Below are 16,544 nucleotides of genomic sequence, written 5' to 3' on the forward strand. Positions count from 1 at the left end.
TTTTTATTTTATTTAAATATTCTTTATATATTCTTTATAATAGTATGCTTAAAGCGATAATAACTGCAACACAGAGACACACTGTTTGACGGCCTCCGTGGCGCAGTGGTATGCGTGGTGGATTTACAAAACGGAGGTCCTGGGTTCGATCCCCAGCTGGGCAGATTGAGATTTTCTTAATTGGTCCAGGTCTGGCTGGTGGGAGGCTTCGGTCGTGGCTAGTTACCACCCTACAGGCAAAGACGTACCGCAAAGCGATTTAGCGCTCCGGTACGATGTCGTGTAGAAACTGAAAGGGGTGTGGATTTTCATCCTCCTCCTAACAAGTTAGCCCACTTCCATCTTAGACTGCATCATCACTTACCATCAGGTGAGATTGTAGTCAAGGGCTAACTTGCAAAGAATAAAAAAAACACTACAGCAGTGTTTTTTTATTCTTTGTTACCGTTACACAATGTAATTTATGTTAAACAGTTTTTTTTTGTTTTATGTATCTACTTGTGTTGTAATTATTTTATCTAATAAACTTTATCTTCCCGGAAAGTGAAGTGAAGAAATACTAATATTATAAAAACGAAAGTTTGTGTGTGTGTATCTTTGTTCCTCATTTGCGCTTTGGCTACTGAACCGCAAGAAGGAACAAACATTTCAGTGATTTGGCTGAAACTTGGAATAAAAATAGATATTAGTCTGGATTAACACATAGGCTGCTTCTACTTTTTCATGGCCGGAATGTATCATAGCCTACTGTTTTTTTAAGTTTGCAGTTAAAATTAAATTACGTGCACATGTGCCTACCCACTTATTTTTCGCGGGTAGGTATGTAGTATGGATTGCTTGCAACTGTGCTTAACTTTTAACTAACAAAACTTTTAACCTTTTTTTTTTATTCTTTACAAGTTAGCCCTTGACTACAATCTCACCTAATGGTAAGTGATGATGCAGTCTAAGATGGAAGCGGGCTAACTTGTTAGGAGGAGGATGAAAATCCACACCCCTTTCGGTTTCTACACGGCATCGTACCGGAACGCTAAATCGCTTGGCGGTACGTCTTTGCCAGTAGGGTGGTAATTAGCCACGGCCGAAGCCTCCCACCAGCCAGACCTGGACAAATTAAGAAAATCTCAATCCGTCTTGTAAATCCACCGCGCATACCACTGCGCCACGGAGGCCGTCAAAAACCTTCATTTAAAATGAATGAGGTAGGTCTGGCTACTCAGGCTCGTTCTGTAGTTGGCGTGTAGCGAATGACAATAGCGAATATACTCCTACTTTTCTTGACAGTTCAATAATCACTGCTTGGCTGCTTGCAATCGCCAGTAAGCGAACGGCAAGCCTCTACAGCGATCGCGTTCTGTGAAACATATTTTATTTATACTCATAGTAATAAAAATAATCATAATGGGACAAATGAACGAAGATCTTAAGAGAGAGCGGGAAAAATGTAGTTTTAATATGAATGATTTAATTAATCTAATGGACGGTGGACCAGATAAGACGAAAATGAGACGAGAACGAGGTGAGTTTAAGTATAGAAAATTATTTTACGTGAGATTAGGTACCTATAGATTCTACATGGTTAATAAATATTTAATTACTTTGTAATATTGAAGGCTTTGAGTATATGTATACATATAGGTAGGTACGTTTATATAATCAAAGATTGAAGGTAAATGTTTATTCAATCTTATAGCAACTTACATTATAGATAACCTCAGGAAATGTTTAAGCTAATTTATTTGTTTCTTATCTATCTTATTTTAGGTTAAAGGTTTACCTACTGATAGGTGAAAAAAAACAAAACAATAAATAAAATACTTAAATAAATTAAAAAAAATATTGTTTTTAGGGTACCTTACCTACTACATGTACCTCTCGATGTTTTCCTTCATCGTTTGAGACACATGATATTTAAATTCTTAAAATGCACATAACTGAAAAGTTCGAAGTGCATGCTTCGGACCGGATTGAACCCACACCCTCCGGAATCGGAGGCAGGGGTCATATCCACTTGGCTATCACTTAGTAGTTACTTGGTACTTATTAGTTACTTAGTATTTATTAGTATTTTTGTTTTATTGAATATTTTTAATCATCATCATCATCATCATCATCATCATTGAAAGAACTGAAAGAATTTTTTTTAGTTTTTTAAGAAAATATCTATGAACACTTGGGTTATTGAGACAAATCTAACGATATCCTAATTACGTAAATCCATTCAGTGGTTTGGAAGATATGAGGTAATAAAGAATATTACATACATACATACATACATACAAACACACATACAAGATACGCGCGAAAAACATAACCCTTCTTGCAGTCGGGTAAAAAGAGCATGAGTCGTTGATAGGATGTTCCAAGTTCACGTGTATCTGTGTCAAAGTGAGATTGTTGATTCCGCTTGACGCCGTAGAAATTTATGCTTTATTTTTATAACGATAAAAACCTTTTTTGATTGTCTTGGAAAAAGAAAGAGTAGATACCTACCTACCTATTACAGAGTAGGTTAACCGGTTAAATAATGCCAATTTCATTTTACATTTAAACTTAAGTTAATCTCGATACGAAACGTTTAAACAAATTAAAAAGGTATAAATCACTAATCATGTTACATCTAATAATTATTTTAATTAATTTGTCCCTAATATGAATTTAAAAACGAGTGTCCTAAATTTTGTGTAGTGCTAATTTAATTTACGGAACCCTGCACTGCATGTAAATCGACACGCACTTGGCAGGTGTTTCCTTCATTATGTCTATATTATATCTTTTTTATTATGTTCTGTGATCTCGTAATTATTTAGGTAGTTATGTAGGTTTTTGTGGGTATTTTTTGTGACCAATTAATAATGTGTAATGTAAGAATGAAACTTTGGCAATTAATATTTTATTTTTGTGAGAAAATACGTAAGAAATATTTAAATTAGGTAGGTAATATTAACGATCTTTGGACTTTCTAGCAGGCGCCTACTTACATACCTACGACAATATTCGGAACGGAAATCACGGATCGCAACGGTCAATAACTCGGTTATGTTTATGGTTCTGTTGTTATATGTACGTATATGAGTAATTAATATGTATTCTGTGATTCCGATGAGGTTATAGGCGTTAGGGTCAGCACCAAGGGGCCGAAACTTTAGTACAAAGACTTTCAGACAAAGGAGCATCGATCGTAGATCGTTAGATAGGCCCCAAAGCGTCGCGGAATTGTCATTGGTTTCGCACATTGAGTACGTCATCACTCGTAACACATTACTCTTTATTCCTGTTGTGGCTTGTGTTTTTACACTTTCAAAATGAACATGAAGGCATAATTAAGGGATTAAAATAAAAAAGAAATAGTTAATATTTTTTTAAGCCCACGTTCACTCGCAGCATGCGCTTGTTACGTACTAAGATAAGATGTGCGTGCACGTCTTTGGGTAATGACAAAAAATTGTGCGTTCTTTAGTATGGAGGGGCCCATCTAATAATTTATATCGATGCTTAGGAGATTATGCATGTGTTGGTTGCGGAAATAAATTAGAGTACTAGAGTTAGAAAAAAATCCACATTAATATTAGAGGTGAGTATAAGTATGTAACTATGTAGAGTCACTTCTTCTCCTTGGAGTATAATTATATTCTTTGGTCAGCAGTCAGTACGGAACTACACCTGCAGGCTTATTCACTATCTTTGATGTATGCCAGTTGATATTACAGAATAAAGATCATACAGAATGAGTCTTTACAAGCAGCGTGGTGAAGCCGGTAAAATCCATAAAAAACAACAAAATTCCGCATAGACAAACTTTTTATCATAATTTGTATTTCAAAATTTAACACTAACAACAATTTATTTATTTAATTATTATCATTCAAGCAATACCATATATTTTACATTATATAATATAAAAATTATAGTAGTCAGTAGTCACACTTTTATTATATAATGCAAGCTATGGATGCTCATTAATTTACGTAATTTACGTAATAGATTTACGTAAATCTATTATAATAATCATTAATTACCAATAAAAAAATACTCCATCTTATTTCTTTAACAGTTTTTAAAATATTTAAAAACATAAGACGCCATTTTTTTGAATAATATTGAAAGTTACTGATGCGATGTTTCGTGTGGTACTGACTCGAGAATGTATTCGTTTTTGAATTTTGTATTTGGAGCGGCTACTACACCGTCATGTTCCATATGCATTATGTGCCTATTATTGATTAATTTGTGGTTGACATATACGAAATATTGAGGAGGAGGGATGGGATAGGGGTAGGGTAGGGGTAGGGTAAGGGCAGGATAGGGTAGGGAAGGGGTAGAATAGGGATAGGGTAGGACATGGTTAGGAAAGAGGCAAGGTAGTGGTAGGGTAGGGTTAGGGTTACTTGTAGGGCAGGAGTAATGTAAGGGTAGGGTCAGGGTAGGATAGGGGTAGGGTAGAATATGTTAGGGATAGGGTACGGGTAGGGTTAGGGTTTGGGTAAGGGTGGGGGTAGGGTAGGATTAGCGTTAGCAAGTAGGGTAGGAGTAAGGTAGGGGTAGGGTAAGGTAGGGTTGAGTAGGTTTACGAGCGGGTAAGGTAGAGGTAGGGAAGTTTACATCAATTTTTACATCAGATGAAGTCGCGGGCGTCCGCTATTATAGTACGGTTGGCAGCGCTAATAATAGCCCTCCTGGTTTTTTAATGACATTCGCGGTGTTTTGTGGTAGCTCCAGGATTGGTATCTACTATAAGGATATGGCTCCAGGCAAGATACCGCAAACCAGATTCGATCCCCGGCGGGGTCGATTGAGGTTTTCTTAATTGGTCCGTCCAGACCTGGTTGGTGGGAGGCTTCGGCTGTAGCTAGTTTCAAGACGTACCGCCAAGCGATTTGGCGTTCCGTTACGATGTTGTGTAGAAACTGAAAGAGATGTGGATTTTCAACCTAACCTAACCTAACAAGTTAGCCCGCTTCGCTTCCATCTTAGATTGCATCATCACTTAACATCAGGTGAGTTTGTGGTCAAGGGCTAACTTGTAAACAATAAAGAAACTTCCTGTAGCTGTTGTTATATTCAGGAATAGACGGACAACATAGTGCTACCTTACCTTACCTTACCTTATCAACCGATAGACGTCCACTGCTGGACATAGGCCTCTTGCATGAACCACAACGATCCCTGCAAGCCGCTTGATATCCTTAGTCCACCTAGTGGGGGGTCGACCAACGCTGCGCTTTCCGGAGCGGGGTCGCCATTCCAGCATCTTCGGACCCCAACGTCCATCGGTTCTTCGAACCTGCCTGCCTGGCCTGCCCATTGCCACTTCAGCTTCGCGACTCGCTGAGCTATGTCAGTGACTTTAGTTCGTCTGCGGATCTCCTCATTCCTGATTCGATCACGCAGAGAAACTCTCACTCGAAAAACTCGCTCTATCGCCCGCAGAGTGATTTTGAGCCATCTAATAAGGCCCATAGTCAGCGACCAAGTCTCGGATCCGTAGCTCATCACTGGCAACACGCACTGATCGAAGACTTTCGTCTTCAAGCACTGAGGAATTTCCCGAACACTGCCCAGCCGAGCTGGATTCGGCGATTCACCTCTTTCTCGAAATTGAACCTACCTAACTGGACTAGGTATATATATTCGTCTACAATTTCAAGCTCAGAGTCCTCAACAATAACTGGGTGGAGCGGTACATGAGCATTAGTTTTGATGACGTAGTGCTATAAAATAATCTTATTTTTTTTTCAGAGGATATTATGATTAGTAGAAGGGACGCATACGCTGACATACCAGAGGAGTATTTGAGTTATAAGGAACAATATGAGCAAGCTGTCAAAAAATCGGCGTACGTCTTTAGTTTGTTGAGGCGACTGCAGCACGAAGGCAAAACCAACCTTCATAATTACAGGTATGGAGTCCGGAGTGGATCAAGCTCCTTTAATAAATAAAAGTACAAATATATTCGTCTACAAGTAAAGATAGTCTGTGTTCGTGAGATCTTTGTCATTATTTTATTTAACATTGGAGTTTGAGTCATAGTGGCTTTGGGAGGTTAGTAGGTAACAAACCTTTGACGTCCAAGTACAAAACGCATTTTTTTGGTATATCTATACTAATATTATAAAGCTGAAGAGTTTGTTTGCTTGAACGCGCGGAACTACTGGTGCAATTTGAAAAATTCTTTCAGTGTTAGATAGCCCAATATATTTTATCCTCGTATTCTTACGGGAACGGGAACCACACGGGTGAAAGCGCGCGGCGTCAACTAGTTTATGTATAAATTTTTAACGGTGTCTGCCGAAGAGATTTTTACGACTTATCACATTCTACCGGAGAAAATCTAATACCAATGCCACAAAATGCTCATCTCTCTGCTGCTCGCGTTGCCGCGATGTTGCACTCAGCTCTACTCACGCAAATAACCCGTATTAGTTCTGTGACTCGCGCTTACCGACTGACGAGCGAGCGATACAAGACGAGTAATGTCACACAACATCTCTGCCTACTTCCCATGCCACTCACGTCTGTAGCGCGCATGTTAGAAGAATGATTATTATATAATGTTAAAGGGATGTGATGGCAAACTTCCTGCGCTCCTCTGACGTGGGCACCGGCTTCCCCATAGCGATCCATTACATCATGTTCATACCCACCATCATGAGCCAAGCGAGCGAGGAGCAACAGGCGCAGTGGCTGCAGCGGGCCTGGGACTGTAACATCGTTGGCAGTTACGCACAGGTATGTATTACCTATCTTAGTTATAAGTTTTAACCACAAAATAAAGATCATACAGAATGAGTCTTTACAAGCAGCGTGGATCGTTTTTGGCTGGTGGGAGGCTTCGGCCGTAGCTAGTTACCATCCTACCGGCAAAGACGTATCTTTAAAATAAACGTCATGCGTCTCCTTGACATCCGCATATACAATCTTTTTCCATAATTTTATACCACGAAAATAATATAATAAATGAAAAAAATACTCTTATTTCTTTAGTTTTTTTGACCACTTTTTAAAATATTTAAAAACCCCAAGACGCCATTTTGCGTGTCGTACTGTCTCGATAATGTATTCGTTTTTGAATTTTGTATTTGGAACGCCTATGACATCGTCGTGTTCCGTGAACTCTATCTGACTATTATTGATTAATGTGTGGTTTTAACCTTTATAACAAAACTGCCGCCTTAAGCTCCGCGTACCAGAAGAAAAAGGCTCCAGCTTCCAGGTCCAGCAAAACAAGTGCCTGCGTTTGCTACAGGTGCTCCTAGATACGTCAGAAACGACTTTGTACATCGAGACGCCCATCGTGAAGGAATTTGTCTGGAATCTAGGACCGTATCCACACCTCCAATGTATCACACCACACCGCGAGAGACAGCCTAACGGGCGTCCTCTACCTCTACCTACCTCTAATGGTCAGACCTTCAGGCAGGCACTTACGGCGACGAAGATGGCGACGAGATGGACGACGTACTTACCTTGACACCGCCCCAGCGCAGGACAGCGATATGGCACTTGAACTAAAACCCAAACGATAGGCCTCAACCCTGAAAGGGGCTGGAAGAACATGAACGGGGTAGTAAGGACCCGTACCCCCACCGGGTTTTCATCTGAGCCGGCTACATTGTTCGAAGAGCCGATGGATGACGATGACGATGACGATGATGATGATGATGATGATGATGATAATGATGATGATGAATAATATAGTGGTTCAGGGTGATCTACGCGGTCTGCTAAACTTGAATTACATTTCCGTATTATGAGTATTGTTTTAAATTGTTCGCAATAGAACAGAAAACATTGGCAATAGTAGATACCTATTATAAATTCTTGTTAATTTGTTTTGAAGAACAAAACGTTTTGTTTTTACAGACAGAGTTGGGCCACGGTACATTTATCCGCGGCTTGGAGACGACGGCGACGTATGATCCGAGCACCAAAGAGTTCGTCCTGAACAGTCCTACACTTACCTCCTATAAGTGGTGGGGAGGTGGATGTGAGTGCTTATTTCTTCTTTCTTCTACTTCATCTTAAGCCACAATAAAGCCAAGATAGTCCAGTCGTCTGCATTCGAATCTGAGGGCGCAGGCAGAAAAAAAAGTGTCTCAAACGTTAAAGGAAAAACATCGTGAGGAAATATGCATACTTGAGAATTTTCTTAATCCACTAGATACGTGTGTGAAGTCTGCCAATCCGCATGATCTTCGTCATCTAAAGTAATATCTTAAAGAGGTAAGATTTGATCGTTTGTTACAATTTAACTGAAAAGTTTATGCACGAACAATTAAAATACTCAGACCGTCGAATTGTTATAAAAACAAACTTACAACAATAACACTATATAAATACATAGGATAAAACTTTCGAGCAGATTCCGGATCCTGTGACCCAGGTAGGCCTGGTGTTAAATTCTGGAGTTTTATTACAAAAGATCGGCTTCGACCATTTATCTATTACCACTAAAACATTTCCTTTCTTTTCAGTGGGTCAAACAGCGAACTATGCAATAGTGGTTGCCCAACTATATACCAAAGGTGAATGTCATGGAGTCCACTTGTTCATTGTACAACTTCGAGATGAAGAAACTCACATGCCTCTGCCTGGTATAAAGATCGGTGATGTTGGCTTGAAAATGGCTCTTAACGGAGTAAATAATGGATTTCTGGGCTTTAATAACTGTAGAATACCCAGAAATCAGATGTTGATGAAGCATTCTCAGGTATTGGAGGTAAGTGTAATTTAGCAGTTCTTACAATTATATAAAAAGTCAACTCGATGCATATATCTATCTGAACGTATGACTGAGGGACTGTTTGACCATAGACTCTTAGAGAGTTGTTCCAAATCTTCTCTTTTGATCTAGCTTTCATGCTTTGCTCTGGAAGAGCCTCAGCTCTTGCCAAAACCTCGGGTAACGTTGCTATATTACCCTGATGATATATCTTGATATTGATTTTCCTACAAAACACAAAATACCTTCAATGCAATTTATGTGTTGAAATATTACTTAAAAGTTGATTTTATACTTGGTAATTATTTTTGAATAGTTGAAAGTTTAATTTTTTCTACTGCAATGTAAATTCTTTTGTTATTCAAGTGACAGGAACAAATTTTAATAAGTAACGATATTTACATAAATCAACTCCTTTTGGAACGAAAATAGCAATAATGATGAAGTGTTTGAAAGTAGGTACATATAAAAAAACGTTAATAATAAAAAAGTAATAAGTCCCGTTTTTTTAAAAAGTCTTGTAGTAAAAGGACACACAATCATGTAGAAAATTTCAGTAGAAAAACTGGGCAATTTTCCTTTGACAGATTTAGAAAATTATTGGTAAAGGCCTTTTAATACAGTCCAATGTTCAATAAAATCCCAAATTCAGAGCAAATTCAACCTTAAGGATTGACTTTAAGGTTGAATTTGCAAATGCGACTACTTGAATTGAGTGCCAAGAAGTTGTGTTTGGCACTCATTGTGTGAAGACGTATTTTGCAGTAGAAAATCTTAAACTTTCATTACTTGAAACAACTATTCAAAAATAATTGCCGGAAAAAACCCCGGTTCCCCTAGGATAAATAGAATTTCTATTAAACGTTCGGTTGTATTGAATATTTTTTAAAATTAGATTTAGAGAAATTGCCTTCAAGCCCATATTTGTTTCTAGGATGGAACTTACGTGAGGTCACCAAACAGCAAGCTAAACTATGGCGCCATGGTTTTCACACGAGTGGTTATAGCTTGCGACATGGTCAACTATCTAAGTAAAGCGGCAACCATAGCAGTGAGATTTTCTGCAGTTCGCAGACAATGTCAGTCCAAAGCCGGGTAATACATTTTATTTAAACCATCGATCGTAGATCGTTAGATGGGCCTCAAAGCGTCGCGGAATTGTCATTGGTTTCGCATATTGAGTAAGTCATCACTCGTAACACATTTCTCTTTATTCATATTGTGGCTTGTGTTTTTACACTTCCAAAATGAACACGAAGGCATAAATAAGGGATTAAAAAGAAAAAAAAATGCTGTAAAAATGCTACGTTATCGAGGAGTGCTATATTAGGCTTAGGCTATATTTTATTTAGATATCGTATATATTAGCAGAGTTATCATAGTTTTTGTCATACAGGTCGGACCGAAATTCGTCATAAACAGACTTATTCGCATGCGCTGCCTTATCCATTGTGTAAAAATTGAAATCAATGTATGGAGGCTATATGTACCTTTAAAAGTTCTACAATAAAGTCCGCGACACTATAAACTATAAACTAGAGTGGGCACGGCTCAATCGCCTCTATGTGCGCCTAAGTTTTCCTCGAACCGGGGCCCTTTCGAACCGTGAGCCCGTGGTTTTTTGCTAGACCTGCCAGTCTAAAATTAAGCCACTGGCAAACACTGAACAATTTGTCATCGTACATACTTCTAAAACTAGCAAAGATTTAACAATACAGTAAGGAAAAGTTTATTTTTAATTCCATACATTTTCTCATCGATATTAATTTTTGTTATAGTGAGCCAGAGAGTCAAATCTTAGACTATTTGACTCAGCAACACAAACTGCTCCCGGCTGTAGCCGCCTGTTACGCGCTGAAAGTAACTGCCGGGAAACTGTGGGACACATTCAGTATTGTTAACGAGGAAATGATCGCTGGGAATTACGAAAGGTTGCCTGAGGTATGGAATAAGAAACTATTTACTAGTATGTTTGTGGATTTGGCACTTGAATAGTAGGTGTCTACAGAGGTATTTTTTTAATTTAAAGACATTTAATATTCGAATAATTTATTATTTTGTGTCCTATGGAACGAGGCTTTTAATATTTATAAATTGGTTTTGAAGAAGAAGTAATAAGACCGAAAAGAAAAGAACAAATCCGTGTTGTACTCCGAAACTATGGGCATTCTTAGTGAGTGCTGGCCGGACACCTGTTGTAAGTACAACAGTTGTTGATGATGAGTAATAGAGATCTTCAATTGTAAAGTAAGTACTTTACAATTGAAGATCTCTATTACTCATTATCGGACGCCCTTGGCCAGCACAAGGATCATGATATTTTCCGGGATAGAATAGCCCATGATGTTAATCCAGAGTATAATCAATATCCATTTTAAATTTCAGCCAAATTGGTTTAATTTTGGCTGGTGGGAGGCTTCGGCCGTGGCTAGTTACTACCCTACCGGCAAAGACGTACCGTCAAGCGATTTAGCGTTCCGGTACAATGCCGTGTAGAAACCGAAGGGGTGTGGATTTTCATCCTCCTCCTAACAAGTTAGCCCGCTTCCATCTTAGATTGCATCATCACTTACCATCAGGTAAGATTATAGTTAAGGGCTAACTTGTAATGTAACGAATAAAAAAAAAAATATTGTCGCATGGAAAACTAACAAACATACTCACAATGAACATCCACAAAGTAACGCCTGCTTCTATTAAGTTATTGAAACACCAGTTTCTTTAACAGATCCACGCCCTGTCCTGCTGTTTGAAAGCCATCGCCACGCGAGACGCCGCGAGCTTCATAGAGACGTGTCGATTGGCTTGTGGTGGTCACGGCTTCACGTACTCCTCCAACCTTCCCGCCACGTACTGTAACGCTGTGGCTGCATGCACTTATGAGGGAGAGAACACTGTGCTCTTGCTGCAGACTGCAAGGTAGACGTATACGTCGATATCAACCCACATTCGGCTCACTGCTGAGCTTGAGTATCCTCTCAGAATGAGAGGGGTTAGGCCAGCAGTCCACCATGCTGACCCAATGCGGATCGGCAGACCTCACACACGCAGAGAATCAAGAAAAATCTCTGGTATGCAGGTTTCCTCACGATGTTTTCCTTCACCGTTAGATAGATAGATACATTCATGTGTTAGGTAGATATACATTCATGTCATTCATTTGAAGTTGCAATGGGTGGTGCACATACTTCGAAGAGACGATGGACGTTAGGGTCCCCCCTCCACTAGAAAGCACAGTGTTCGTTGACCCCCCACCAGGTACACTGACGACATCAAGCGAGTCGCAGGGATTCACTGGATGCAGGCGGCTCATTATCGTGATGTTTGGAAGTTCCTACAAAAGGCCTATGTCCTGCAGTGGACGTCCATCGGCTGATATGCTCATCATCGCTTACTGTGTGGAGTGATTGTAGTCATCTAGCGCTAGTTTATGAATACTTATGTATTCTACGAGTATGATAGAAACTAGAGCACATGGTGCAACAACACCACAAATTTCTTTATAATATTAGTACCTACATGACACAGATGTCAGTCAATGTATAAGGTATTTCAATTCCTCAAAGCTCATTTGAATCTTCTTCCTCAGAACTCATTTGAATTTTTTTAGGTTCCTAGCCAAAACATGGCAGGACATAGACAACGAGAACGGGAAATTAACACCAACTGTGGAATATTTGAAAACTGCCAAAGTGAAGGGCTATTCTCACGAATGGGTGAACTCAGTCGAAAACATCGTTTACGGATTCCAAGTTGTTTCTATGAGGTGAGTAGATACTAAGGAATATTTTTGACTGTGACTTAAGTACTGACTTGAATAATCAAAGTAATAAAACGTGCCAATACATGGCAAAGTTTTTATTGATGATTATGAGACCTACTTAAAACGTACTTACTTTGAATGTTGGTCGACCCCTAACTATAGTTGGACTGATGCCATTAAGCGGATAGCAAGGAGATGATGTATACATGCTGCTCGAGACCGTGGAGTTTGGAAATTCTTACATGAGGCCTAAGCGGCACTATTGCAGATGGCGCTGTTTCAATTTTTGATGTTTCAATTCCTTAGAAATTCTCGTTTACGTTAACGCGATCTTTACAGTATCAAACTGCTAGTAGGCCCTCTGAGCATGCTAAGAATACATATGTTAACCTGGGGTGTAGGTAAGCGTTAGGTGCCTGTAATTACATGACTAACCCTCAGATAGGACCACAAACTAAAGACACGAGTTCTGTATAATTATGCATGGCGGTAGTACTTTCGAGTATATGCTTTACCATAAACTAAAAAAAACTTGTCTGTTCCAGGAAAATTGCCTCTTGTGTAAAGAGTATGCAGACGAGGGTAGCCTCGGGCGCGACATTCGAAGACGCGTGGAACATGGCTTCCGTTCAATTAGTTTCTGCTGCTGAGGTATTAAAGAGTTTCGTAAATTCAAGTAAATATCTTGAAAATCTATTGTAATTATGTAAACATAGTATGGACTTTATATTATTATGTATTTTTTGATGCGAACTGAATAGCAATGCTGCCGCTAGCAGATGTAGAAAATTGCTTTTTCACTACTCTTGCTCAAAACACTGCCATACTACCACTCCACAGTAGGACAGTAGTAGTAGGACAGTAGTAGGAATTTACTACTTCACAGTAATATATCGGTTTCAATTTAGCGTCCCTAGCCTTACGGCTCGTGCCCTAAAAATACATCGTATTTAATGCGTCTTGTTAGCCCCGTGTATCTATAGTTACCTGTGTAACTATCTACTATATTTATGAGTGTCTGATTCTGCCCGTCGACGCGTAATAACTTTGTGTTATATTTTCAACTTGCAGGCTCACTGCAGAGTTATGATATTGTCTACATTTAGCAGTGAAATCAAGGAAATGACAAGAACCACGTCAAAGGAGATAAAGAGAGTGTTAGAGCAAATTGTGACGCTCTATGCGGTGTACTGGGCATTGGAGAGACTTAGTGATTTACTTCAGGTAACTTACCTTTATTTTTAACCTCGGACGTAGAAAGGGGAGGTGTTAAGTTTGATGTGTCTGTCTGTGGCATTGTAGTTTCTAAACCAAAGTACCGATTATGATGCGTTTTTTGGAACGAAGTTCTTTAATGCGACTTACAGTAGAACTAGCAGAAATCGTCACGTAACCCAAAAGCGACAAACAGTGTACCAGGGTAACAGAGGAGTATAGCGAAAAAGCGTTAAACACTCACATAATCTTAAAGTACCAAGGTAACAAAAACTGTTTCTCGAAAGGAACAATTTCTATTTATTTCACGATACTTTTTAAATTTAGCTATTTTATATTTATTTCATTTTAAATTAGTAAATATTCTTTCTTGATGAAGGGTACCGTGACCGCACCTTTTTTTTTTGTTAAAAAGCTATATGTGATCGAGATGGTTCTCAGTTAAACATGAGTACATGACGACGCCACAGCAGATTCGATAGCGATAGGCAAATCCGAAGATATCGACACATTGGTTGCCTACGTATGAGGCAAAATTGTTAGCTCGAATTCTAGGAAAATTTAAGCCCTCAAATGAAATTTCCAAAATAATAAAATGAATTTCGTTTAACAGTATACAACAATAACTGGTGCACACGTGGACAACTTGCGTGCGTGGTATGAGGAGTTACTCACACAGTTGCGACCAAACGCTGTGGGATTGGTTGACGCTTTCGATCTCAGAGACGAGGTGAGCACTAGGTATACGCTAAACGTCCAGTCCGCTCTGAACACGAGGCGTATGGATGTGCAATGCACAAATCATATTCCACAGACGTTGTATAGTTAGTTGCGCAGATCAGCGTGTTGCAATATCAGAGCGGACTGGAAGCTAGGCGCATAGTTATACTTAACTACAAACATATTTTGTAATAGTAAGAACATTGTACATAGATTAATAATTATTAATAATTAAGATTGTTTTTGCTCCGCCGTAGCGATCCTTAATGTAAAAGATAGTTGATGGAAATATGATTCAAAATGCAAAATCATTGTAAATCAAATCAAGTTTTCAAGTAGCAGTGTTAACAGAGCCTATATTTCAAAGGGCTGGTTTGGCCATCTTGCTTCTTGCCGAATGGTTAGCCCAAACCTCCCCTAACCATTCGGCAGTTTACTTATATCTAAAAAAATCTTGATAATTCTACTTTAATAATGAAATAATTACTTTATCAAAAAAAGTTTGCTACAACGTTTTACGACATTTTAAGATCGTTGACCATACAGCCTAAGTTGTCCGATATTTTTGAAGACTTGATTTGGGTGTCCGTTTTCTTGTTTGTTAAGCTTGTTGGTAACAGAAAAAAATAATACAAAAAGAACAATACAGTTCAAATGTTACTTCGCCACTTTGGTACACCGGCGAACGATTTGCCCTAGAAGAGTGATATAAAAATTATATTGTTCATCAAGGAACATTATTTTATTCATTCATTCATTTATTCATTTCATTTTTCATTTTTCATTTTTCATTTTTTCATTTTTTCATTTTTTATTCATTCATTCATACTTTTATCAACCCAATTATTTAACCAGATCCTTAGTTATACATCATCATCTCCATATACTTTTATACGGGGGTATACCTGGGTTCCCTTGGCCGGCGTTGTATGAGCCGGTGGTCATTCCCCTTTCCTTGACTGTTTGTAAACATTCTACTACTGAAATGAGAAATGTGTTTAGTGGTAAACGATGGGTTGTTGCTATTGTTGTTGTCGATGATGATGATAATGATAATGACGATCATGGTGATGATAAAGACAATAATAATGATACTTTAATGCATAGAGTAATCATTAATAATGTAGTAATTGATTTTGAGGCCGCCCAGATGCTAGATGGGTAGATGAAATAGAGGCGACAGCGGGAGTGAAATGGCAAGAGGCAGCTAAGGATAGGGAAAGGTGGAAAACATTGGAGGAGGCTTTTACCCTTAGGGTATAAAAATAAATAAATAAAAAACGTGTAAATATAAACAAAAAAAAATCAAATTTGTTTTAGAAATGTTATTTAAGATTGTGTGTTAGTTTTTAAGATTTATATGGAATTCAATAAAGCTTTATTATTATTATTAATTGATTTCTAACTTTTACGTGTTCGTATAGATGCTGCAGTCAACACTAGGTGCATATGACGGTCGTGTTTACGAGAGGCTGATGGAGGCAGCTCTGCAGAGTCCTCTCAATGCTGAACCTGTGAACTACACCTTCCAAAAGTATCTGAAACCGTTCCTGCAAGGAAAACTGTGATATTCGACAAATAAAACAAACCAATTTTAAAAAGACTATAATAATTAAAGAAAGACTATAATTAAAATAGGTTAATTTAAAGGTTATTTAGTTTTAGGGACTATTTTATACAGTAGGCGGTACAATTAAATAAGTATGTAGTACATATTAATTGTTGTAGTTATTGTGCTCGGGAAAACGAATAGGTTAACTGTAATGTTTCTCAGGGCATATTTCATGTAAATAAATAAATATAAAATTGTTGAATTAATATTGTAATTTTTTATTGGATTATTTATTAAAACCTAAACTGCAATTAGGATATCATATTAATCTATACTTAATATTATAAAGAGGTAAAGTTTGCGGTGTTGTAGGGGTTATAGTCAGGGATCCCTGAACATTTTGTACATCTGATTACTAACAAGCTACTGAAATTTCAATTCCTGGTAACTCAGTTAGGTACCAGAATCAACAATTTTCGTAAATATAAAAGGTGATCGTCTCATCGAGATGAAGCTACTCACGAAAAATTAGTTAGTAAACAGATGTACAAATTATTCTAGGGATCCCTGAC

At 38.3% G+C, this 16,544-nt stretch overlaps 1 protein-coding gene across 1 annotated transcript; it reads left to right on the forward strand.

Annotated features, from left to right (window-relative positions):
- The first annotated feature begins 1,300 nt into the window (after window positions 1-1,300).
- Window positions 1,301-16,238, forward strand: LOC112051257 (probable peroxisomal acyl-coenzyme A oxidase 1). Its single transcript, XM_024089829.2, has 13 exons — window positions 1,301-1,519; window positions 5,740-5,899; window positions 6,561-6,729; window positions 7,864-7,987; window positions 8,475-8,719; window positions 9,657-9,817; window positions 10,501-10,663; window positions 11,451-11,641; window positions 12,333-12,488; window positions 13,031-13,136; window positions 13,557-13,709; window positions 14,314-14,430; window positions 15,845-16,238. Exons 1-13 carry the CDS (start codon window positions 1,402-1,404, stop codon window positions 15,986-15,988), a joined length of 2,007 nt encoding a protein of 668 aa, XP_023945597.2. The 5' UTR covers window positions 1,301-1,401; the 3' UTR covers window positions 15,989-16,238.
- The last annotated feature ends 306 nt before the right edge of the window (window positions 16,239-16,544 follow it).

The sequence above is a fragment of the Bicyclus anynana genome, chromosome 1 (genome assembly GCF_947172395.1).
Source record: "Bicyclus anynana chromosome 1, ilBicAnyn1.1, whole genome shotgun sequence".
NCBI classification, from domain to species: Eukaryota; Metazoa; Arthropoda; class Insecta; order Lepidoptera; family Nymphalidae; genus Bicyclus; species Bicyclus anynana.